The sequence below is a fragment of the Serinus canaria genome, chromosome 5 (assembly GCF_022539315.1).
Source record: "Serinus canaria isolate serCan28SL12 chromosome 5, serCan2020, whole genome shotgun sequence".
Classification (NCBI taxonomy): domain Eukaryota; kingdom Metazoa; phylum Chordata; class Aves; order Passeriformes; family Fringillidae; genus Serinus; species Serinus canaria.
This window is the reverse complement of record NC_066319.1, coordinates 54,860,169-54,885,444: the sequence shown is the minus strand read 5'-3', so window position 1 is coordinate 54,885,444 and position 25,276 is coordinate 54,860,169. Positions and strand designations below refer to the sequence as shown.

Sequence of the window (25,276 nt, the reverse complement as noted above, 5' to 3'; positions counted from 1 at the left end):
CCCAGCAGCAGCAGCAGCTCTGTGGTGTGAAGTGAGCCCAAAGGTAGTTCATGACTTTGTCAGAGGAGTGCAGAGAGAGGAAAAGAGCCTCCAGAACAGCACTTTCAATCTCTCTGGGCTTTTTATTTTCTTTTTTCTCCTTTCAAATGGTTTTATTTTACCATATCTGATACCAGTCAAGGAGAGAGAAAGCTCTTTAGCCTTAATGCAAATAAAACAGTAGTGTTTTTGGAAAAAAATCTGCTTGCTTTCTACCTCTAGTCCGATGGTTGTGACAGACTAGAGAATTTAACTATAAAATAACTCATTAGTTGGGGTTTTTTTCTTAATTTGTTTAGCAGTAACAATCCATTTGAAGCCTAATTTTTGCTTAGGAGGAATGAAAAAACTACCTGTAGCAATAAATTCATCTATCATGCTGTTTATCTGTCTATCTATCTGTCCCCTAAAGACTAGAAAACGTTGTTTTTTATTTCTATACCCTTGCTGAAAATCAATTGTGACATTTTCTGTTTAGGCTGCTAAAGATTTTGGCAGATAGAACATGGATTTTGTCTTTTGATGGTGAATTCAATTCAACATTTATTGCAGAGACCTCAAGTGTTTAAACGTGTGGTGTTAGACAACTAAACCTCCCACTGTGCTAAACTCTACCAGGTCTCGTCAGTAGTTTTGCCATTCAAAAAGAATTGGGACTTGTTTCATCTGTTTTTAATAAATATGAGGCTTGCATGCTGTTCATGTCAGAACTAAAGCCAACTTTGAGTTGCAGTTTGACATGTAGAGTCTTCACTTTTTTGCTCTTGCTGCTAAAGATACCTACTCAGGGTGTTGTTATCCTTAAAAAAATGTAAGGGGCTTTCACATCTTCTCATCTGAACTGTGATGTTGAAATGTGTGAGGGAAAGGAAAGCAGAAGCCAGGCTGTAAAAATGCTGGTTGTGTAAGAGGGCACACACCTGGGCTTGCTTGCTGGCCAAGGTGGATACCAGCATTTGGGAGCAGTTGGGTTTGGTCAGGTCTGAGATGCTGTTGCTGAAGCTGGGGTGAGTCTGATGGAGACCTGGGACATGGGAGGAGGGCAGAGCTGGATTTGATGGGTCAGGCATCAGCATCAGCCTGGCCTCTCCTGCATCCTTCTGGAGGATTTGTTCAGGTGATGTCTACAGGAGAGTGATTGGCAATCCCAGAGCTTGTGCCCTGAGCTTCCTGGGAGCTGGAACACCCTGTGGATTTTGTGAACTAAAGTGCATTAAACACCCACAGCTGTTAGTGGGGGCTGCAGGGATCTCAGGGAGCGGCGCATGGCAGGCGAGGGGAGCTGCTCCAGGGTGGGTTTGCCAAACACAAACACACTCCTTGTGCTGCCAGCAGGGCTGGTGGGCCAGGAGCCCAGGGCATGGCTGCAGTGACAGCACCTCCCCAGACTGCTTTTGTTGGGAGATGAGAGAAATCTGCTCCTGGACTCTCTGTGTGGTGCTGCCATTTGGTGTGAACACCACATCACTCGTATGCCGTGTCTGAAGTGTGTTTTTTCATATTTATCATTTATCCTGTGAGATGGATGGGGAGTTTGAAGGTTAGGACTGCTTGCATGGGCATCAGAATTCAGTGGGAAGATGTAGAGGCAGTAAATGAATTCAGTATTGGATTGATCAACTTTTGCCAGTGTTGGCAATTGGTTTTAGCACCTTTGTGTGAAGTGTGTTTATGGTAGAAACATGTATTTTGTTTAAGAGGTTAGGCTGCTTTCTTGTGCTCTTGTATTAGTATTTTCAAATAAATTATTAATACTCAGAAGCCCAGAGGTAACAAGAACCTTAGAACTGTAATTTCCCCACTGAGGCCAGGCAAAACATAACACTTCTGAATTTATACATTCTTGCTCTAAGAATGACTGTGAAAATTCACACCAAAGGATCATAAATTGCTACCAAATTAATTTCTAATGTAAGTCTATTGTGCATGTGTTAAATCTGATTCAGTTTCTTTAAAGCAGTTTACTCTGTAAAACTTTTTCTATAAAAACATTCACAGTAAAAAGTGTTTATGTTGCAATATAGCACTTAAATTGCATTTTAAAAAAACCCACACAACAAAAAACCAAAAACCTTTTTTTATACAACTATTTATTTGCTGTAACATTTTACTAACCGAGGGAGCAAAGTAACCCAGAGATCTGTGATGTCATGCTAAAAGCCCAAGTGTTAGCTTGCCAAATATTGATGTTCTCACGATGCTTTGCAGACACAGAAAACTAAGGCAGAATGGAGCGATGCTGTGGTGCTGATAAAGGAAATCCAGTGTATGGAGATTAAACAGCTGAAGGGCGGGTGTGTTACCAGTGAGTCTGTGCAGACTGTTGTCTCCCTGGGGCCGAGCACTTCTTAGGCATTTGCTGCATATTTTGACCAAGTACAGAATGTAGGAGATCTAAACTTTATGCATTGAGGTTTCTTAAAAAAGCAAGGGAGAGTGTCACTGTTTTGGTTTTTTTTTAATCAAATTTTTTCTGAAACTGATGCTTCAGAAATGCCTTTAGAGGAAAATGAGTGTGGTGATAAAAAAACAAGAATATAAACAGCTTGCTTATTAGGCTCAGTTAAAGCTAAGTTGATCATTGATACAAATTTGCATTATTTTCCCAGCGTGGTGTTCAGTGACAACTTTTCCTTGGTGTGCTTTTGTTTCAGTTGACATTTGTTTGAATGGCCAAGCAAGTTGGCAAATTCTGTGCTGCTGGTCTTTGAAGTTGTGACTTCAGCCCAAACAGCCTGGTCTTTGTGTGCAGCAGGGAGCCCCTTGCCTTTGGAGAGGGTGCATGCAGCACAAAGCCTGGGAAGGGGCTGTGCATACCCAGCCTCACAGTGCTGCTGAGCACTTCAACTAGCTCAGGTCTTGCAGGAGTATTGCTTTCTTTACTGGGATTTTTTATTGCAAGGAGTTGAAGTTCAAAATATTAAAAAAAAAAAAAAGAGAGAGGCAGAAGATTAACCTGAACGTACATTTTTTTTATTGATCTTCAAACGTAGGTTAGTATTTAGAGGGATTTGAACTACAGTAGGAATTTGCTGTCTTCTCTGTTCAATACAATTATTTCACTACGGGGTTGGAGAGCAAGCTCTGCTAAGTACAGAGGAAAAAGCAGGGATTTACTTGAGATGCATAGAATTTGTTTAAGATTTTACATATTGTCACTAGAGTTGTACTAAAATCTGTTGTATGTCCAAAATTGTCTGGAAAAACTAGACACAATACAGTGACAAAATATGAATGCTTGGATGGGAAGGAGGAAATCTGTACGAATAAGACAGTGTATAAATATCTATTTATTGTATTATTTGCACATTTCATGGTCAGTTGAACTTCTTTTACTGTTCACAGCCCATATCTCAGTAATTGTGGTAGGAGTGTAGCTTACACAGCATTTATGTGACTCTCTCTCAGATGGAGCAGCACAATGCTGAAGGACAACTCCAGCCCCTCAGTATTTCTGTGTACACAGAGCTGAGGATGTGCATGAGCAGTTTTTGAATGGAGTCTTGTAGCTGTAGTAATTTTCTTTTTAATGCATCTTCCATAGCTACAGTGAAGTGCAGGAGAGGATGTTCAGCAAGAGGAATTGCTTGCCTGGTTTTCACATTGGCCCTTCTCAGAAACTGGATTTTTGTTGGCTGAAGAACTACACACAAGGGGCCACAATTTCTTGGAAGGGCTGAGTAAAAAATTGAGGTGAACTAAGATTTTTAAATGGATCTTGTCACGTGGGTTTTGCCATGTTTTGCTTTGGGAGTGGCTGATTCCCACTTACAGAAATTTTGGCCATCTGAGTGTTGGAGACTGGGGTCAGCCTTCCACCTCTCCAGGTGAGGGCTCAGTGCAGAGGAGGTGTTGGAAGCCTTGGCTGTAAGTCAAGGTCAGGAAAACATCTTCCCAGCTGAACTCAGCTTCTCCGTGCTCAGATCTGCTGCCTGACCTGCTTGTGCAAGTGCTCTTCAGCTGATTGATTGTGAAAACTCCAGCAATTTCAAATGTAATAGTTAGCAGAGCTCTCCTCAGGCTGACCTGGCTTGTTTTGACTGAGCTAGATTAGGGAGTGGTGGCCCAGAGCTGCCCCCTCTTCCCAGCCACGTGCAGCTGACTGCGGGCAGCACTCTTCACCTGGACGGGTTTTCCAATTGATCCAGTTAAACCAGTGTGAGCAGCTGTGAGAGGCATCTCCCCTGCAGTTAGAGTGAGCTTTCTGTTGGATAATTCTATCTGTTAACACTAGTATTAAGCTGTATTAAAGCAAAACACTATCAAGTAAGTCTGCTTTACCCATAGGTTTCCCTAAAAAGCTCACCTAACTTCACCACAGATGTGCAACCTTACACACATCAGAGAAGATGGTGCTGTCTGCTCCCCACACCAGCAGCAGTGTTCTCATCTCTCAAAAGCAGTTGCATGTATTTTACACAGATTTTAAAACAGCAATTACTATTGTTTTCCTTCATAACTTTTCCATTTGGAATTTTCTTTCTGTAAAAAAATGTGGCTGCATTTTTATACTCTTCTATTTATCTGTACCAAATGCCTTGTGAAGGAGACAGGACTTGTAGATCATGAAGGGCTCCTGTGACCCAGTTCAGCAATTCACTGGTTCATAACAGAGTGTATGAGCAACCACCCACAGTGTGTAGCAATGCATATTTTAAGCTTGTGTCATATTCAATGGTAAATAGCCATTTTCCCAGTGATTTGTACTGGTTTTGCACTTCATTATCCATGCGTAGCTATACCCAAGTAGAGATTGCCAGGCAAGCAGTTTCTGAGATTGGAATAAAGAACAGTTTACTTTCTGGTCCTTTCTTATGCCAGTAAAGGTTGGATCCAAAATTGCGAGAGAGCTGTATCAACTTGCAGGAATTTTGTACTGCAGGTATATTCTTCCTGTTGACTGTCCCGTTGGGTTTTTGGGATGGGATGTGGGATCAACCTCGTATTAACTTTGAAAAAGGCTGTACAGGTTAATGTGTATGTATTCACAGTGTGTGCTGATATCTGACCAATTCATGCCCTGGGTGCAGGCTGTTCTTGCCTGATGCTGAAATGGTGCAGTTTCATCTCTCTCTGTCAGGTTCCTTTTGCACACCATCTCCAGGTGAGCTGAGAACAAGTATCCCACAGCATTCTTGTGAGGAGCAGGGAGGCCAGATGCAGGCACTCAGGACAGCTCAGCACTGCTGCCAGCAAAGCCTGGCTTAGTCTGTGTGGCAGAGCAGGGAGGAAGACCTGACAGACCGGTCCTGCTCGCTTTAGCCAGGACAGAAAGTACTCAGGTGCTTCCATGGCAATCACATGCTGGCCTGACCTCAGCCATCAGCAGAGCATGGCTGTGGTTATTAGCTAAGTATTTCCATCATGTGTGCCTCTCCAAGCTGTAATTAAAGCCAAGCCTGCCCCTAGCTAATTACAAACTTGCTTAGAAGTGTAGTTTATATAAAGCTTTTCAAACTTTGTATGGGGAAGATACACATCCACAGGCACATTAAGAATGACGCCTTATTTTCAAAATGAAATTTATAGGCTTTGGTGTCAGTTTCTCCCTCCCTTTAGATTTCTACAGGCTGTTTTTTGCATCTTTGTTCAAAGTTTTTGCCAGAAATACTACCCAAGTTTCACCAACATCAAGCCAGTGATTTTTTAGTTTTCTTCAGAGTGTTTTTATTCTCAGTGCTGAGAGAGTAAACCAGATGCCAAAATGCCTTTGAGCTCTGTGTTTGGAGAAGACTAATAAATAATACTTAGATCTCTCATAAAAAGAAGATAAGGAATCTTGAAAGTGGTGAAACCTTTTGTTGAACACATCACTACAAGGTCTCTGTAAATAATGATCCATCTATGGAGAGTTGCTGTGTGTTGCTTAGGTGGTGCTGCACCTGTACATCTTCAGCTCAGTGTCTAGCAATAAAGTGCTGGCAGCGTAACCCCCTGGAGCAGCAATACAGGCAGGGCTTGGTGACAAGGCAGGTTGTGACTTTGACATGTGGTTGTAGGGTGGGCTGGTGTGGCCATGGCTCTAACAAAACATTTCCCTGTGGTTGTTGCAGCACCAGGTCAGCCAAGGCCACCCTCTGGGGTGACTCTGTGGCACAGACATAGCCAGATGGTACTGACATGGTCACCACTGCCCTTCCAAAGCATTCTCTTTGGATTTTATTATTCACTTGCTCTCTTCCATTCCCCCTTTCCAGGTGCTTTGCTTAGATCATAGTGCAGCCTGACAGGGAGGAATGCACCACCACGTTCTCTCATGAGTGAATGGTGTCTCAAAAGGAAAGGGACCACAGTGGAGCCTGCAGCACTTGTGCATTTGTCTTTGACACCTTTGAAACAAGGGGATGTTCCCATAGCCTCCATCACCATGGCTGTTTGGGAAAAGAAAAGAGGGGTGCCTAACCCAATGTATGGCTGAGGAGAGCAGGAGATAACTCCTGCAGCTGAAGAATTCCCACTCCTGTCTCCTGTCTAGCCATTTTTGAATTTGGTATTTAGTTTGATTATTCAGGTCAGATCAGATTTAGGTCAGTTGTGATGGATTTTTTCCAAATCCAGTTCCCTGGATTCCTACTGTAAACGCTTACCAGATGACACAATGTGAAGCTGGAACAGACTCGAACTGTGTGATGACCGAATAAAATCTCAGTGGGAGCCACTTCCACGTTCCTGAGATCAGTTTCTCATGTAATAAATTCTGTATCCAGAATTGTATCAAATACTTTTCTGACAAGAGTGAGGTTTTTTTCCTAACGGACAAATCCCAGCAGAGCTATTTATAAGAAGCCTCTCTCTTGTGTTTGCACTCACATGCCTGTTACTCAGACCTACACTGAAGAACAAATATAACTAACATTTTTTCTGTGTCCTTGCCTGTGCTTTTGGACTGACCCTGTTTGGTCTTATCTGAGATCCTCCACTACATTTCTTTGCTGGTGTTCTGCTGGTAAAGGTTGCTATAGCAAACCGCCATTAAAGGCTTCTCCCCGAAAGAAGAATCTGGATTTATTTGGTGACACTTTTTCTCTGCCGACTGTTTCGTTGCTTTGTTCTTTCTGCCTGATTCTCTCCTGTCTGGGAGGGAAGGGGAGAAGAGATCTGAGTGAGTGCCTTGCTCATACTCCATGTTAACACCTACAAAACCTGTGTAACAGGGAGTAGGTGTGATTTGAGCACCTGGGCAGTGCATGGGGAGTCCTTTGGCTTGGGCAGAGGAGGCCAGCCCATTTCAAACACAAATACAGACATGGGAAATGCCACTTGAGTTGTTTTTTTTAAATATTAAATTTAGAGCTGTGTTCTTTCACTGTTAGTTCATATAATGAAACTAGACATTGCCCAGAAGTTCTTACTTAACCAACCTACAGCTTCTTCTGCTGCAGCCTCTTTATTCATTTCCTGACACAGTAAAGGGAATTCTTGACACCAGCCTTCCCTGAGTTGTGTCCTGGCTCTCTTACTGCTGCATGTAATTCTCCTCTACATCAAGTCAGGCAGGTGAGACCTGTGCTTTCAGTTTTGAAAAGTTCTGGTGTGTACAGGTCACAGGGGAGGGTGGATAGTTCCTCTTGTGTCTTCTTGGTGGTTGCAAAACCCACATTAAATCTCTGTTCTACCATTCAGCTGCCTGATTAGATGTTCTGTGCATACCTCAAAATATGTGATGTTTTACAGTGAGATTTGCTATTTAAATAAGAGGTTTGCCATAATTGGCTGTTATAAATTACAAGCAAGAAGGAATGATTTATTGCTTATAATTAGAAATGAGTTACGAAGGGGAATGTTGGTAATCATAAAATAAAGCTTGGAATACATTGATTTCCAGATGGCTGCCAGTGAAATTGTTCTTTAATGTATAATAGACCAGACACAAGGAAAAAAAAAAACAGTCATCCATCTTTATTCCTTGATGGACTACTTGTATGAATCTATAGTTGCCTGAATTCTGAAGTATTAGTGTTGCCTGCATAATTGGGTGAGAGAAGCTGAATTTGCCCAGTGGTATAGGCTGCTAGAGGTGTGGAAGAAGTGAGTTCCTCTTTTGTCTGGCATGATTTTTGTCCTTGTAATGTCGACAGGGAAGATCCAGCGATCGATCTGGCATCACCTCTGGGTATAACAACCTCAATGAATTGTTCCCAGAGACTGCAGGTTACTAAGGTGTTTTCTTTTTATCTTTTGCCTCATTTGAAACTTTCATAAGGTTAAGATTGATCAAAACACTTGTCCAAAAGCAAATATCTGTAATCCTCCTTGCTTGAGTCTAGAAAAATACATTTGCACCAGAAACAGACGGCAGTGCTACTGCTGAGAATTTTTCAATAGCATAATCCTTCTGTTGAGATGATAATGTGTTCATTTAACTTTTAAAATTTCACTTCTTGTTACTATAGTTTCAAGCACCGTTTGAAATTTATTTTTATTTGCCTTATCTGCTAATAATGGCTCTTTCTGCCATAGCAGTTGCATTCTGCACTGTTACCATTTGAAAGACTGCACTACATGATAGTTAAGGCATATGGATTGTCACCACATGAGTTGTCTCATGCCCATGTTTTAAAAGTGACACTGCCATTAGACTTGCTTAACTGAGACCATTATGATTACTCATTTACCTTCATTAAAATGCTTCATAGCTTCCTTATTTTAAGTAGCTTTTCTCAGCAAGGTGCAGATTTGCCTTGCTGCCATCATTTCATCTGGAAAAATTTCCGTAGTGAAAGGAATAACATATTTTCAACTAATACTTTCCTGACCTGTGGAGAGATGAGCTCATCAGTGTCTTTATTGACAAACTCAGGAAGAAGGTGTGTCAACCAGAAATATTAGATCAGTCAGCTTGTCTTGTCCTGAAGCAATTGTAATTTCCCATGGTCTGCAGCAATTTCCTTTAGAAGCAGATATGTGGAGATATTGTTTGGGATCTGCTGCAGGAGCATAATTTCATTTGGTCCCAATGAGGTGGCCTTAGATGTCATTCTTTTCATTTTTGCTGTTGAAAATCTGTTGGTTTAGTCAGTGGGAAGAACAGCAAGTTGCTGTTTTCCAGCATCTAACTGAGGAAAAAGTGTTGCAGCTATGCAGAAAAATATTGCCCACTCTGAGCTGGGTTATTGAAGACAGATGTTATAGCCCCTGCCCCTCTCTGAAAAGCCTGAATAGGTGTTTAACTCACAACACACTAGCAAAGTTCCTGCTTTTCAAAAGTCTGTTGGTGAGTGATGTAGGTGCTTAGTTCCTCAGTGGTAAATCTATTCCTTAGTGAATGATAGAGGTTCTTACTTTTTTTCAGTTTCCTCCTGCTAGTTTTGGTCCCTCAGTGCTCAGTTCCAGGCATTTGCTGGGAGAGGCTGCTCTCATTAGCACTGAAGATGTTCTCAGTGCCATGTTGTCTGGTGCTGCACTGATGAAAGCCAAGCTCCTCTGATCCAGCATGAAAGAGGACTGAGTAGGAATCAGAAGTGGGAACAAGTTCTCATTTCACTTTAGTTTTTGGTGTCAACTTCAGTTTGCTTTTTTCCTGCTTGAAATGGCTCTTTCTGTAGTGTTGCTTGCTCAGAAACAGGACAAAAGCACTGACTCTTGGTGGAGTTGGAGTTCACACAGGGATGTTGGAGCAGAGTTAGCAGGAACTGGCTCAGCTGTCTGTTGGTATCCAGGAGGGTTCACACCCTGCCTGCTGCTCCATCAGTCACATCTGTACAGCTGGCAGCACTGAGCCATCTCCAAAGGGACCTTGCTGTGTGGGAGCTGAGCTTGTTGCAGTTTGGACATGCTCTTAGTTGCAGTCTTTCTGCCATTAGTTGGGGTCTCTGCAACCCTGGCACTTGGGGGAACGATTCAGGGAAGCTCCCTGGGGCTTTCACAGTGATGGTGAGCTGGACAGGATGAAGACCCTGGTCTTGAGAAAGCCAAAACCACCTGCTTACCTCTTGTTCAGGTACACATGCTTTCAGGGTGTGAGCATCACAGGTGCTTTGTCATTCTGCAGAGCATGATGGTGTCTGTGGTTGTGCCTGGACTTCTGAGGTGGTGCAGGGCACCCTGACCCCCAGCCCGTGTCTTCAGGCATCATGCTGCTGTCCATGGGTGTCATGGCCAGCCCTGGCCTTGGCTGTGTGCCTCCACTTCCCCTCGAGTGGAGGGAATGGCTCCTGTGAGCATCTGGCTCTCAGGCAGAAGCAGATGTAGAAGATGGTGGGATCCACAGCTGGATGTGCAAACCCTGCAGTGCTCCAGGGTTATAGTTGTTATTGCAGCCTTTGTTTTGCCCTCTGGAAAACAGCAGTCATCCAAGTATGGGAGGGTCACCCCTTTGTCCTGACCCAATGGCAGGACAGCAGGCAGTATCTCCTGATGCTGTTGTGTTTCCAAGAAGAGATTTGAATCCTTGCAGAGAGGTGATTCCCAGCTTTCCGGTAAGGATAACATTGATGGTACCTAATTAAAGGGTACTCTTAGCCTGTGTAAACATTTATATTAATTTCCTTCTCACACAGATGTCTAGTAAACTGACCTCCTGAGGCAAAACCATCTGGCCTCAGGTGGGAGGAGGATCTCGGCCAGCGTGAAAAACCTGACCTGTCTCTCGTTGAGTCATTTCTCAATAGTTTTTTCTGTCCCTGCACATGAAAGGCCTGTGCATGGATATATAGGTTTCATGGGCAGTTGTCTTGGATGACCATAATTACACTGCAGGCTTGTGGCTGTGTGCTCTGCTCAATCTCTGCTTCCCATTGTGTATTCTGGGACCATCCGTGTATAAAATTAGTATGGGCGGTAGGCAGCAATAAGATGTTCCCTACATGGGTGGATTAAATTAAAATTCAGTAAGAAAAGAGCTTTGGGTGAGTTTCCAAATTACTTGTAGGATTGCAGTGAGGAGATTGTTATGGTATTGTCAAACTTTTTGGTGGATGAACAGTCGGGTGCAAGTGAGGTGGGTTTATTACTCCTCGCTGCTCTTTCTCTTTTATGTGCTATGTTGTGTAATCTTTTGTTATTAAATAATAAGCAAAATAAAAACTGTTGTTTGTCACAGCCAGCTTGTTTTGCAGAGAAAAACACTTTGAAAGTTCAGTCTGTGTGATCTCCAGCCCTGTCAGGAGCTATTATATTGAATCTTCTTTTAAATTGTTAAGCTGGAGGACAAACCCAGACGTTATCGTGCACATCTCAGCTGAGAGCGGAGCAGATTCGGCAGGGAGCAGCCTCTGATGCCTTGTACCATGCCATTAGTTTTTGTCACAAACATGTCAAGATAATCTGCTCCCAGTGTTATGTGTGTTGGCTGACATGAGCATTAGTAGATCTGCATAATTTTGTAGTAGTTTGAAGTGTGGATGTAACACACTTGGGGCTGTGTGAAATCTTTTTTATCCCCTTTTACGGATCACGTTGCTGTTCAGAAAGTTGCTTGTTCTGTTTTTCCCTCCCACAAGGTACTGTGTTAATTTGCAAAGTTCAAAAGGAAAATGCCCCAAACTAAAAGTCATCATAAATAGTGAACGACAACTGACACACTTTGGAAGACCAGGAGCCCCATTATTTCCCAGTGACAACATTACATTTACATAGATGCTATTGTCACATCAGTATGTGGAATTGTATGGAATTGTACGTTAATGTAGGCTGTTATTATTTATTGAGCTGTTTATTGAATTAGGGAACCTCTAATTCAGTCTGGACTTTGATGGAGAAGATCTTTCTTCTGTGCATGTGTGTCCCTTGGAGACTTCTGCGGATGAGGTTGAGTCGTGCCCAGTGAAAGTTGGATAAGATACTTCAATTACTTTTTGATCATTAATACTCAGACCTGTCCCAGCCTCAAAAGGGGTCGTGCCTTTCTATGAAGACAGCTTTTTCCACCCTCTGGGGTGCAGCCAGACAGCAGAAGGAGCCTGTATCTGTATCCATGGCAGCCAGTAATTTATTGCTCCATATGGCTGGTGTGGCAGCAGCTGCTCTGGTTTAAGGAGGTCAGGACATTGGGGCATTTAAGAAACAAAACAACACCCCAACTATAAAACCTTCTTAAATGGTTTTGTACAGTAATAGTAGGTCTCTCCCTAGGCATAAGGAGAGCCAAGGGGGTTATATATTTATAACTTTTGTAGCTGTAGTTTGAATCAAAGCCATTATTTCAGCAGGGAGATAAGTTTTTGTGATGGTTTTACCTTTTTCCAGTGTCGTGGTTAGTGCTTTAGGAAGCAGATAGTATGGAGGGGCAGTGGACTGGGCCATTCCACCAGATGATGAGATCCACCCTTGGATCTGGCCTGCAGCAGGTGCTGACCATCCATGGCAGGAGCAGGATCCACCCCACTGCTTTTGGATGCATTTTATACTATGCTGAGAGAGAAAGTGCATTGCCAAATCAGATGGCAGTGCTGTGTTTGTAGTAAGGAAGATGTGCATGTTATGAGTGGCTCTCGTGGAACAGAAATACAGCTTTAATTTCAGTTTGGGTGTGAGAATCCCTTGCTGCTGAGAAATGGTATAGAAGGGCTCTTGGATATAGCACTAAAGTTTTTGCAAATAGGCTTTTCATAAATGTGAATCTTTTTATTTTCATTAGGGGACCATTTTAATTAAAATGAAACTGGAATGTTTACTCTGCTTCCTGTAGCTGTGATTGTTTTCTTCACTGTGTGAGCACATGTATAATTTGCTCTAAAAGAAATGTCAGCAGTTTCTGATTACCTTGTGAGTCTTACTCAACAGCTTGATTTTAATTGGGGGGAGGAAATATTTTCAGGGTGCTCCAGGGAGGTCTGATGTCTTTGGGTAGCAGGAGGGAAAAGGTGCTATCTTTGGTACAATGTTAATTGCAATAATCATGACTATGAATTTAAAATAAAAGTCTTTCATTTCTTATCAATGTAGTTGTGTAGTTTTCAGTCATGTCAGTGAAACACAACCTGTTTGGTAATTAGAATTCTTCAGCTATGCAACCTTTTGGCTTTGCTGGATCCGTATGTTTATAAGCATCCAAACAGGGTGATTTTTTTGGAAAACAGTGATTGAAAGTAGGTAGGTACTCTCAAATCTTGGGAATTAAGGAAGAATTTTTTTTTGTTATGAGGGGGATGAGGCAATGGCACAGGCCCAGAGAGGTGGTGGATTCCCTGTCCCTGGAAACATTCCGGGTCAGGTTGGACAGGCTCTCAGCAACCTGGTCAGGTTGAAGGTATCCCTGCTCCTTGCAGCAGGTTGGACTTGACAGCACTTAAAGGTGAAAACTGTACAACTGAGGTTAGACAATGGAAAGAGAAGGCTGAGCACACAGGGAGGAGTGTGTCCATGTCTTCAAATATAATCTCTCTGAGCCCAGAAGTCGACCAGGATTTGTAAGTAATAGATATTTATGTAGGTCAAGTGAATCTCTTTCTTGAAATTTTTTTGTAATTATATAATATGACAAGAATTATCTGTAGCAGAATAATGTGTTCTGGATTCTTCAGTGGCACAGCTCCTGAAACATTCCCTTAGCTTCTTTTTGTTTTGATCTGCTAGGAGGAGGCACCTTCAATTACTTGAGTTGCTGAAATGCCTTTTGGGTCCTGCAATGCATTTCAGAGATGACCAGTTTTTCAACCTTTCTGCAGCTTAGCTAATATCTTGTATTTTAATATTGTCTCCACCATCAGAGATAATGATCTGAGTCTCCCCTGCTCATTCTCTGGGGTTTTGTTTCCTCCTGCTGATTATTTGAAATAAATAAATAAGTAGGAAAACAACAAGTTTCTGTGTGTTAACAAGGAGGAATGACTAAGAGAAAAATGAGAGTAAAATACTGCTTATCATAAAAGACTGTATCTCTGGAGGCATAAATTGGTGTTCATTAAGTTGTTTGCCTAGACTTCGTTAAAAGACGTGCTTGAGGAGCTGTCTGAGCAGTGTTTCTGTGGAAAGCAAGTCATCCTCTTCATGACTAGATACATCTAGATGAGCAGGAGAGACCAGAAAGTAACACTAAATGATGGATTGAGAACAGCCTTCTTGGCAGTGAGGAAACAACAGACTATGAAATGCTTTTCAGAAGTGATAATATTTAACACTTAGCTGTAAAGTTACACTGATCCAGCTCTTCTCCCCCAATTATTCAGGTCTCTTTCACATCTGATGCAGAGTTTTTAAAAATGTCTATGTTCAGTTTCTGTCATTTCTCATTCAAGGTATTCAGGGTCCCTGGGTTGTTTTTTTATCATTTCTGTAGCTGGATATTAAATTCTTGTCTGTGATGATTATGGTATCCTGCATGCATAATCTTACTGGTATTCTCTCTGAATCATCAGATGCAGAGGAGCAGTTGCAGACCAGTGCTAGGTGATCAGAGAGTGTGGCCCAGTCTTGCCATGTCTGCATTCTTCCAAAAATCAGTTTTCTTTTGATTTTTGTAAAATGTGACAAACACAGCTATTTCAAAGACCTTGGGGAGAAGCTGGGGCTGCAGTTTGAGATGAGGTTTTGCTACTGTGCTGGCATCTTTTATTATTACCTTGATCTGGGCCAGACTCTTCCAAGGGAATGTGTGTGTTAATTATCGTGGCAATTGTGGCTCTCTGCTCTTTATCTTAAATCATGAAAAAAGTAATTGCACAACCTAACACTAGCAAAGTGCTTTCACTGTTTGGAGAATGAATACTCTGTGTCAAACTCTTGTGCAACTTTTCTGATGTTCAGCATTTTTTCTTTCTTTCTTTGCAGATTAAGACCTTTGATTTCAACCCAGTTTGCTAAGAAGGCTGCCACTGAAGAGGTAAGAAAAGTCCAGCACTTCTCCTGGTGCAACAGGTTGAGTTTGGGAATTCCCACAAGCTATTTTCAGCCTAGCTCTGGTCGTGTGGTAGATAAGGGTAAAAGAAATGAGTCTTGTTTGTCTGATCAGGCCAGGAATTGGTTACTGTGAGCACATCAAAGCTGAGATTGGCTGTTTGCTAACCCAGACTTGCCTTACTTACCCATCAGGAACATTAGCACAGCCTCATGATGCTTCATTGGACAGCAAAAACGAGAAAACTCCCTGCAAGCATTAAAAAGGTCCATGGTAAATAAATGGTCAGGAGGAGTAGGAGGGGGCAGAGCTCATTCCTGTTTCTCTGCACTTGACTGTCCTCACAGAGAAGGACTTTGCAAACCCCACTTCTGTGCAGCCAGAGCTGACCCCGGGCATGGGCTGGGCTTCTGTCAGAGACCAGTGTGGAAAGAGCTTACCCTATACAGCCTGGCTTACTCTTGCTTTGTTTGTCTAGTTTGGAAATGTAATAGTGCCACAGAAAAGTTAGTGCTGGTAACTGGCCACTGCCAGAAGCCCTCCTTAGGTGGCTTTGTGCACCTCCCAAAGGCATCATGATTATTTTCACATCATTATTATTTTCAGTGAAAGCAGGTGACAATGATAGCTGCTTTCTTTCACTATTATTTTCACACTGTACAGAGTATTCACAGGCATTTTGTATATAACAAAATGTCTACTGCATATCTAAAAATTCAGTATACCAAAAGTATTTGTGCCTCTTGCCCATGAATGTGTGACACTGACACCCTTCTGAAAGTGAACCAGTTCCCTAGGATAGTTTAACACCTTTGACAATTAATTGCCCATCCATACATAAAGCTAAGTGCCAAACTCCAGTCCAGGATGTCTGGAAGTGAATTCAGGAAGTTCTATTTAAAGGTGTTGTTTGACTGCCTTTTTTTTTTTAACATGACTAAAAGTCATTGATTTTCAGAAACAGTTTGATATCCTGCCTAGGGAAATACATTTTCACTTCTTAGTCTATGCTCATTAGAAAACTCTGCACATTTTTAGAAGTACAGCAGTCTGGAAGTGGACATGATAATTAGAAGAAGGTCACATTTTAATTAGCATGGAGCAATTTTAAAAAATAATGACTCAATTGTAGCTCCTTTATATTCACCCACTTTTTCAGAGCAGATGGATACTTTTAAACATATAAATTGATGTATATTATGATGCTGATTTGTTTCAAACTCTTGTGTCTATTTCTGCTTATACCAAGATGGACTCAATTTGATCACTCTAGAGGCAAAAGCAGTGGTAGGAAATATAAACTGGAGGGAAGTTCCTCTAAATGATATGATTAATTTGAGCATTAAAAAATAATGAAAACCTGTCTTTGACTGATCCGAATATCTAAATACTTGATTTTCTGTTAAAATTAATGGGTGTCTTTTGCCCTATTAATGAGCTGTTGGAGCAAACCCTGAGGTGACTTTGAAAAACTCAGGCAGATTCTTTAGGTTGACTGTCATGGTATATGACAAGTTCAGGAACAGCTTTGATGTTTGAATAATTAGACTATCAACTTTCTGGTATAGGGATTTTCTCTTACGGTATATCTCTGAAGTGCCTGGAGTTACAGGGATTCTGGGAGCTACTGCATCCCAAATAAATACATTTATAAATAAATAAATAAATAAAAGGGAACTGCAGCATTTTATCAGAGCTTGCTGCCTATGGAATTGGAGAACATGTAGCAGTACATAGTTGTGTACTGTAATTTAAAACCTAGAGCATTGTGGCACTTTTCTCATGGTGTGGACCAGAGGAGTTGGGGTTTTTTGGTCTTCTTTGGACCATTCATTTTTAGAAGGACTTCACTACTGGTCCTTCCAAGGAAGAGGTCCCAGACTTTTCCACCTTCCTTGCTAGGTAAGATGACTCGTGCTGCTAACAGCTGTCTGGTGACAGGTACTGTCAATATTCCCTTCTCAGAATTCTTTACATGACAACACAGCATTCATGGTTCATCTTTAAGGTTCTTCCAATTGCTACTAATTGGCTGGTTTTGTGTGCCATGTATGAGCCCCCAGCAGTCCAAGTACAGAATGGGTGTGGAAAGTACCCTATCGCTGATGGAGGTAAAGCTCTTGTGATGTTTCTTGCCTGGATGAGAGAAGGAGGTGGAGCTCCAGACTGAGCACACCCTGAAAATGAGAAGAAAGAGCAGAGCCTGGGCTGTGCTGCACAGGCTTTGTTGCTGCTTCCTGCCATTCCCAGATCTCTCCTTAGTGAACCAAATACAGCATTACCTACTCCAAATTCACCTCTGTTCCCTTGTGGTGCTGCCCTTTCTCTCCCTCCATGCTGTCCTGCCTAACCATGGAGCAGCTGGGGAGGACCATGTGCAGAACAGGTCAGTCAATGATTGGTTCCCAAGTTAGTGTTTGGAGATCATTATTCTGCTGAATTCCACAGGTAATGCTACAGGTGCCAGTGTGTATTATCAACTGAGTGCTCTGCCATCACATTAAGTGCTGTCTACAGAGTGCTATTTGTTCCACAGCTCATTGCGCCGCCAAATAAATCCAAGCAGAGCTGTCAAAACTAATACATGTTGGGCTTTTTCTGATTTGAAGGGTACATTTCTGCTATCATTAAATTGTCAATAATGTTGTTATTTTGTAATAGGCCTGATGTGAGTTGAGCACACTGTGGGAGAGGTTTGTAAGTTTTCCCACAGAGCTCTACTGAGGAGCTTTCGCTCCCAAATTTCTCCTCCCCTTGTGCTTGCCAGAGAATCCTTGTTCTGCTGTTACCATTACAGGATATTTCAGTTGCCTGGTTCTGGACTAAGTGAAAACTGGGTGGTTTTGCCTGACTTTCATTCAGACTTCCATTAGAACAGCTGAACCTGTAGCACTGGACATGAGCTTCTGTCTCTCGTGTCTCTATTGTTTGGAAGTTGCTTAAGTTCTTTACAAATACTGGACCAAAGGAAGGGCTGCTCTACTGTTCTCTCTTCTTTTGTGCAGGTAACCTTCCCAAATGCACAGGCTGAGGCCTCTGATGTAGAAAAACCAGCAGCTGTGCTTGTGGAGAGTGGCCCAGTAGCTTACAACCCTGATGAAGAGGTGGAAGAGGAAGAGGCAGAAGAAGATGAAGATCACTGCATGAGCGCCTTGCAGTTAATGGGAGGAAATGGTGAGCTGGGGTTACCATCTCTGGTGCTGTGGGCTTTGTTCTTGCAGGGGTGGGGACACACAGGGTTCCCCTGCTTGTCCCTGTCCCAGAGCTCCTGCTGCCTTTTCAGCATTGCCTGTCCCTGTGGGAAGCCTGGAATCACCCTTGTCTGAAACCCGACCTTAGAGACTCCGCCTGAGAAAACTTTGCATCTTGAGCTTTAGGCTAAGAGGGCTTCCCAAGAACAAACTGAAGTGTGAGGTGTTCTCCAGAATTAGGTTTATTAAGGTGGATCTGAGGAGTTAGGGGGTCAGTAACCCCTGCATTAGCAGTGCCTGGGGCCCCTTGAGCCTCCCCTCCCTTCTCCTTGTGCCTCCTCATTGGAGGCTGCAGTGATGTCCAGGTTGTCCATGAGCCCTGGGGATGTGTCTGTCCAGCTCAAAACAGAACAAATCATCACACTCTGTCTCTGGGGAAGGTGATAGGAGGAAGCAGTTGTTCCCCAAGTGCAGGAATGGCATTGGTGGTGCATGTATGGTACACAGATGTGTGCTAATTTCTTTGGGTTACCCAGCAAAGCCACTGGTTTAATTAGATTTCTTTGTTGGCAGGAAAAGGCAGTCTCCTCTCCACTGTGGTTTTTCCTAGCTGGACACATCCACATTTATCCTTTATTAAAAACTTCCCTTTAGAAGTTAAGCTTTGAAAATACACAAAATTATTTTTAAAATGGGAGCTGCTAATTATGGGTTGTGAAGACGCAAGATGGGAATAAGTTTCCCACTGAAAATGTTATTTACTGAAAAAGTCTTTCCATCACTGCTCATTTAGCTTTCATGGACAATATGTATACATTTCACAAAAGTGTCTGTTGCTTTTAAATTGATTTCTCTGCTGGAAAATAATTGCTGAACTGTAGGAAAAACAGTTTGTTGCCTGCATTTATTATTAGAATAACGTTCCCAAGAAAAGGCATCCATGTGGGGGAGGGTGGGTCTATGTTTATTAATAAACCCCCCACAAAAATAGAATAAAGGTCACTGAGTTTTTTTTCTTTGTAAATGTTACTAATTTTGAACCATTCTGAGAACATTCCACTACTCCCTGTTTGGTCTGGACAACAGCTGAAAAATTAGAGTTAAAAAAGAAAAAGAAAAAGGAAAGGAGTATTGCCAGAATTCGAATGCAGGTGTACAGAGCTGCTCAGCACAGCAAATAACTCTTTCCTAGCTGCTTTCTCTGTGGATTTTAGACCTGTCTGCCTGGAATAACTACATGAATTACAGATGGTGAACTTCACCCATTCTACACAAATCATTATAGATTACACTTAATTCTGCTTTTGAGCATTTGCTTGTCTCTTTTGGTGAGATGTTGCCTTGTATTGGATTTGGAATATAAAGTTTAACTTTCCTCAGTGCTCATATGCAATAATTATCCATAGGTTCATCTACACAACAGAAAGTATCTGTGTCAGTGCATTCAGAAGCACACAGAAGAGAAATTGGTGCATTAGAAACATACAGACATGCCTTCTGACACGCAGCACACAGTCTTTGCACTCAGCATTGTTTAAGAAAATAAAACTGGATTAAAAAAGCTGAGAAAAAAATTTAAGTCCAGAAGTAAAAAGATAAGGGAGATCTGAGTCAGATGCATTGGTCAGGATTCATTCCATGACTCTTTTGATGTTGATGGGAACTCTGAGCTATCTCTGAACCCTTGCAATTTCAGCTCATAAATCCATGAATAATATAAACAAACCAGCTTTTTCCTGGGTGCCTATATCTAGTGGAAAACGTGCCTACTTGTAAATGTAGTGCTGCTGCTTATCAGCCACTGTGTGCCAAGTCACTTGTGACAATCAGGCTTGATCACCTTAGCCTCTAAATTAAGCCCAGTATTTCACATATATATGAGCCAAGTATTCCTAAATGAGGGTCTAGGGACAAGTGAGAAGAGATATTTACACAGACATGCTTAAAAATAATTTTATTTCATTGAGGGAAGTACATGCAAGGACTTATGTAGGCCTAACAAAATAGATGATTTTTAAAATGCTTGCCTAAGGCAAAACTTATCCTGTAGTTACATAGCAAGAAAACAACCTTAAAGAAGCAATATTTCTATTGTCTCTTCCATCTACCCGGAATATTTGCATTTTTATATGCCCTTGTCTTTGTGTCTTTCAGATTATGGCTGTGATATGGATGAAGATGATGGCTATTAGCTCCATTTACTTCCAGGGGACATGGACTGTGTCTTGTTCTCAGCAAATCTTCGGTCTTCAAGCTGTATGAATAGTGAAAGAAGCTGTCTATGGTCAGCAAATGTAATCGAACAATCCTTACTTTTGTAAAGTGAATTCGAGGTTGGCATTGGGTCTGGTCAGTTTACATTGACCCATAACCCAGCAATAAGCAGTTTGGATTCCTACTTGAATTTATTTTTATTTTGGTGGATCATAGTTGGAGAATTAAATTAATGAGAGTAATGTTTCCATAGAACAAAAGAAAAGAGCCAAAACAGACTGTGCATGAAGGCTGTGTGGCTGAAAGCAGCACATCTCTTATTTATGTGACTGCTTTTAGGCATACTGCTGAAAGGGAGCAGGTTGAAGGACAGGGTCTGTTGATTATTTGAGTACAGGAGCATTAGTCAGTCTCATCATGCTACAACTGACAGAAGGAAATGTTTCCAACCTGGATTGTGAACGTGACCATGTTACTGTATACGAGTTCCCTTACCCAACCCTGTCAAAAGTTAATGACAAGTTATAAATTTGCAGAGCAGTACTGGTTTTCTGAAACAGAGTAAACACGTCTTCATATTAGTAAATTCATCGATTTCTTAAAATATCTGGCAGTAGAAGGCAATGAACAATTGTCTTCCACTGTGAGTCTGGTGTGGTTTTTGTGGAAGGAGGCAGAATCCCTGGGCTGGGTAGGAAGTGCAGGGAGCAAGGAGGCAAAGATACTGTGCTCATGAGCTGTTGCTGGGCATCCTTAGGGAAAGCCAGGTCTTCTTTAGCCTGGTGTTGCTGCAGGAGAGTCACTCTGGCCATCTCTGTGGAGCTGCTCTTGCCTGACTTAGTTAGAGTGAAGGTCTGCTCGCAAGAGCTGCTGGTCTCTGAAACCAGTTGAAAGAAAGAGAAAGCTGAGCTTTTTAATAAATAAGCTAGCATCTGCTTTGACTGAATTTAATTTAATGTAATTTGCTTAGCATTCACTGGGTAAATTAAAGGTCACCATGCAGCAGCCTGACTTTCATGGCTCAAATCCCATCCTTGAACAGTCGTTGCTATGTGAATAAAGCTGGAGCTCCAGCCCTGTGTGCCCTGAAATGTCAGCAGGCAGGTCCTCTGTCACAGATAGATCTGTTCTGGCAGTGCCATTAGAGCAGGGGTCAGGAGTGGAGCCCCAGTGGGCAGATCCCACCCTGGTGCCTCTGACCTGCCTTCCCCTGGCACTGCTGGGCCCGAGGCTCTCGGCTCCGTGGGAAATGCACTGCACTCTGGATCACACTCTTGATGTCTGCAACTGATCTTTCCATCTCTCTCCCTTATCTGGTGACAATCATGAACACTGCAGTGCTGCAGGCTTCTCTTAACACCAGGGAAAGATGGATATTTATCTTACCAGCCCAGTTTCTGTTCAGCTGTCTCCTGGTCGGGTCTTCCTTCCTGCCTTTTTTGAGGAGCGCTCGTTACTAAAGAACCATCCATCCTCCTGCTGCAGAGCATGGCTCATGGCAGGAAGAGGAGCTGCTTCAGGATGCTCTGCCAGACAGGGTGAGAATGGTGCTCACATCTGAGATCATCACCAAAGAGGGGAAGGACCACACAGCCTTCTATACTTCCAGTCTGTCCTCGTTGGTAGCTTGCATAAGATGGATCATGCAAGTCAAGCAAGAGTGAATGATTTTTTTAGGAGCAGACTTGATACTATTTGGCTGGTGAATATGGCTTGGTGCATTGTATCTGTGAGGAATTTTTGAGCCCTGTATAGGAGTATTTCTGTAATGACTTCTTAAAGCAGAACTTGGTAACAAAATTGGTGTGGTAAGGTTACTGGAAAGAATAGCTCTTCTGAACCAGATTCCAGTTACTTAGTTTACAGCACTTAAGTGGAAAGAAGAGATTCCTTATAATTCTTAGGAGAAAAGCTGGCATTTTCACTGAAAAGCTATAGATTTTTTTTCTGACATTTTATAAATACTGCACAGAAGCTGATATTGAGGAGATAAACTTTTCTACCTCTCTTTTATCTACACCGTAAAATAGAATATGCTATAAGCAGACAGTTTTCTAAAAAGTGGTTTGTTTTATCAAAGTTTGTGCTCTGCAAGTCTTTGAGACCGTTGAGTTTGATTGTTTGGGTTTGAATTAATCTTCCATAGCACTGCTACAAATATACTCAGTATATTCTCAAGACTTGGGTTTTATTCCAAGGTACACAGTATTCTCTATGCAGGAAATAAACATGCATAAATAAACATGTGTATGACTCATGTAGGTCGAATGCTTTTCTCAAATGCAAGATGTTGGCTCTTAAAGAAACCTCTAAGATGGATATTGCTGAGGGTCTTTCCTCCAGTCTCCTGCTTTGTTCTCCTAAAGGATACCAAACCTGCTCCCAGGGTGGTGGTGGTGGTGGTGTGTGTGAGAGCTGAGAGCCCACCCAAATAACTGCAGCTAGGAAATGTGAATTTCAGTAGTACATTGTGTTGCTGAGAACATTGGTTTGTGCACTGCAAGTAGAGGGTTGCAGTTTTTGAATGCTCTCATATGATTTGATTAGGAAAGGCCATCAGACAATCTGCTGGAAGAGCAAGGGGAAAAAAAAGAAAAAGACCTACAATTCCATAGCATCTCAGTATTGCTAGTGAAATTAATGGCATGGTTTCTGTACAGAATTCCTAAAGAAAGGATATTGGATAGGCAGACTTCACTCTGAGCTTCTTAAGCTATAGTGGTTATGTACATTTTTAATTTATTGGTGACTTACCGGGATTTTTGTAACGTTCATTCCTTCTTCATTTAACTAAGCTCAGGAAATGTAAACAGATTTGAACATGGTAGTTTCTGTTTTTATAGCTAGTCATTAAATGTAAAAGGATTAACACTGCATTAACTCTGTTTACTACTGTTGGTATATCTGGACAATTTTGTTGTGTATAAGTAAGCCCAAATTCACTTGGAGTAATTTGGATCCTGCTTTTCTCAGGATTCTGATTATGATGTAAAGAGCTTATAAGGCTTCAACATTTGTTGTTCTTAGATCATCTTCCTTGAAGGCACACAAGCTGTGTATCATTGGGTTTGTTGCAGAAAGCACATCTCTTGCTACAAGTCACTTTGCTTGACAGGCAAAATTCTCCAGCTGTTGCATCCAGCTTGTCTGCCATGCAGCCTTTTAACACTCTGGTACTGTGGAAGTAGAAGAAGAAATAAGGAAAATAATGGGCTTCTTCAGTGTGCTGAATGCATTTTCAGTGTCTTAATCATCTGTGACATTTCTTTAAAATCAGTTGTTCAGTACAGCAACTTTTAAATGGTGCCAGACAGCCTTGTCTTGAGGGTTCAACATGTTCATCAAAAAAGTCTTTGCCATTCTGATGACTTGTTTGTGTTCTTTGGATTGCATTGAAACCCCAGTTGCAGATGTGTACAGTTAGAGTTTGCCTAATAAATGTTCTGTTTCTTATTTTTGTGTTGAATCCTCATATTCAGTTCAGATAGTGCCAAGGAGTTGAAACGTTTTTGATGTATGCATGTGTACCATCCTTCCACAACCACGAGTCATGTTAACCTTTTTTACTGTAATATATTTGCTGTAAATAAAAAATAAAACCTTTACATAGTCCATCTGTTTCTATGATGCTCTCTTGATGATTTCTGATTTTTCTGTCTTAGTTCTTAAAAATGTTCAGTTTTGATTGCTGCATGATTGGTTGGTCATGGCCAAAATTTGTCATTTAGAGCTTTCTTTTGTTCTAAAAGGGAAGACACAGCAATCAGGCAAGTGTTTTTTATAAGATACTGTTCCACTGATAGATGTAGATACTTTCTGTAAAGTGCATAACATTAACGAGGCTTTTCCACTAAGCTGTATAATTAACTGACTGTGGGAACAATATATGGTGTGTGTATTTAGTGGAACTCTTCCAGTGCTTGTTTCTCAAAGTTGTATCTTGATAAATAAGGTGTGTGCTGAGTTAAAAATCATGTTATTTCATCAACATCTGGCTGCCACAGTTTGTAGACAAAAATCCTCATCTGCCCTTTGTACAGATGGGTGTTTGCTCCTTTTAGTTTTTGCTGGAAAAAGAGGTACTACTGGATCCTCAGGAGGGTCTCCTGCAAAGTTTTAGCCTATAAAAGGATGATTAACAGTGGATTTGATAAGGCAGTATGTGTCATTCCAGCATTTCACTGTGTTCCCATAGTGTGATCAAGGCACACTTCTGCTCTCTTTGACACTGGGATGTTTTTATCTGAATTTCTCTTCCATTTCCACTTGGACTTGGGAACTTCTCCAGCCGTGCCCATCACAGCTGCCCTCTCCCTGCTAGCATCTGAGCTGTTAAAAGTACTGACCACCTTGGCCTCGTCTTTTCTCTCTTCTCAAGCTGTACAGCTCTTGGCTTTGTCCTCTAATTTTTCTCTTCTCTGCCACACCAGCCTTTCATAACAAAAACCATTCAGTCCCCACAGCTGCATTCATCAAATATACCTCCTTTTATGGTCTCAGAAGTTAAATAATGCTAATAAAGCTGAAATCTTACAAGGCTTTATATTACCTTCATTTGTCACCAGTAGGTCATAGCACATTTGTTCTTATGTTCGTGTTTTGTAATACAGAAGAGGCTGTTGCAGTTTTCTGCTCCTGTCTCATCTATAAGAAGAGTTACAGCACATTATTCAGGTGGGTTTTTTTGCCCACCCTGATACCTGGCAGTGATCTTGGTGAGTGATGGTTGTTTAACAAAAGGAGTTAAGTACAGGAGAAAGGAGGCTCAGTGAGAATTCAGGACTTAGGACATAACAAATTTACTTGGTGAGTTGCTTCATTGTAATTATTTTTTTCTTACAGGACCTGTTGTGCATTCTCATGGAAATTAGGGAGGCACATACAGTTCATAAAAATGCAAAATAAAATTCCCTTCTTGCCATGGGACTCCAGGAGCACAGGATTTAACAACTTTTAGCCTGAACTGTACATTTTTTATTGTGTGGGAGGGCAGTAAGTCACACAGTACTGGGCACAGGGATGGCAATCACTGTGTTATCTATTTCTATTGCCAAAT

The 25,276-nt window shown here is 41.8% G+C and overlaps 1 protein-coding gene across 1 annotated transcript in view; it reads left to right on the top strand.

Moving 5' to 3' along the window:
* Positions 1–23,830, top strand: part of BRF1 (BRF1 RNA polymerase III transcription initiation factor subunit) — a 172,004-nt gene extending 148,174 nt beyond the window's left edge. Inside the window, exons 16-18 of the mRNA XM_009101684.4 lie at positions 14,749–14,800; positions 17,821–17,989; positions 20,161–23,830. Of these exons, the coding sequence (XP_009099932.2) occupies positions 14,749–14,800; positions 17,821–17,989; positions 20,161–20,198 (259 nt within the window). The 3' untranslated portion in view covers positions 20,199–23,830. The remainder of the gene's footprint in view (positions 1–14,748; positions 14,801–17,820; positions 17,990–20,160) is intronic.
* The last annotated feature ends 1,446 nt before the right edge of the window (positions 23,831–25,276 follow it).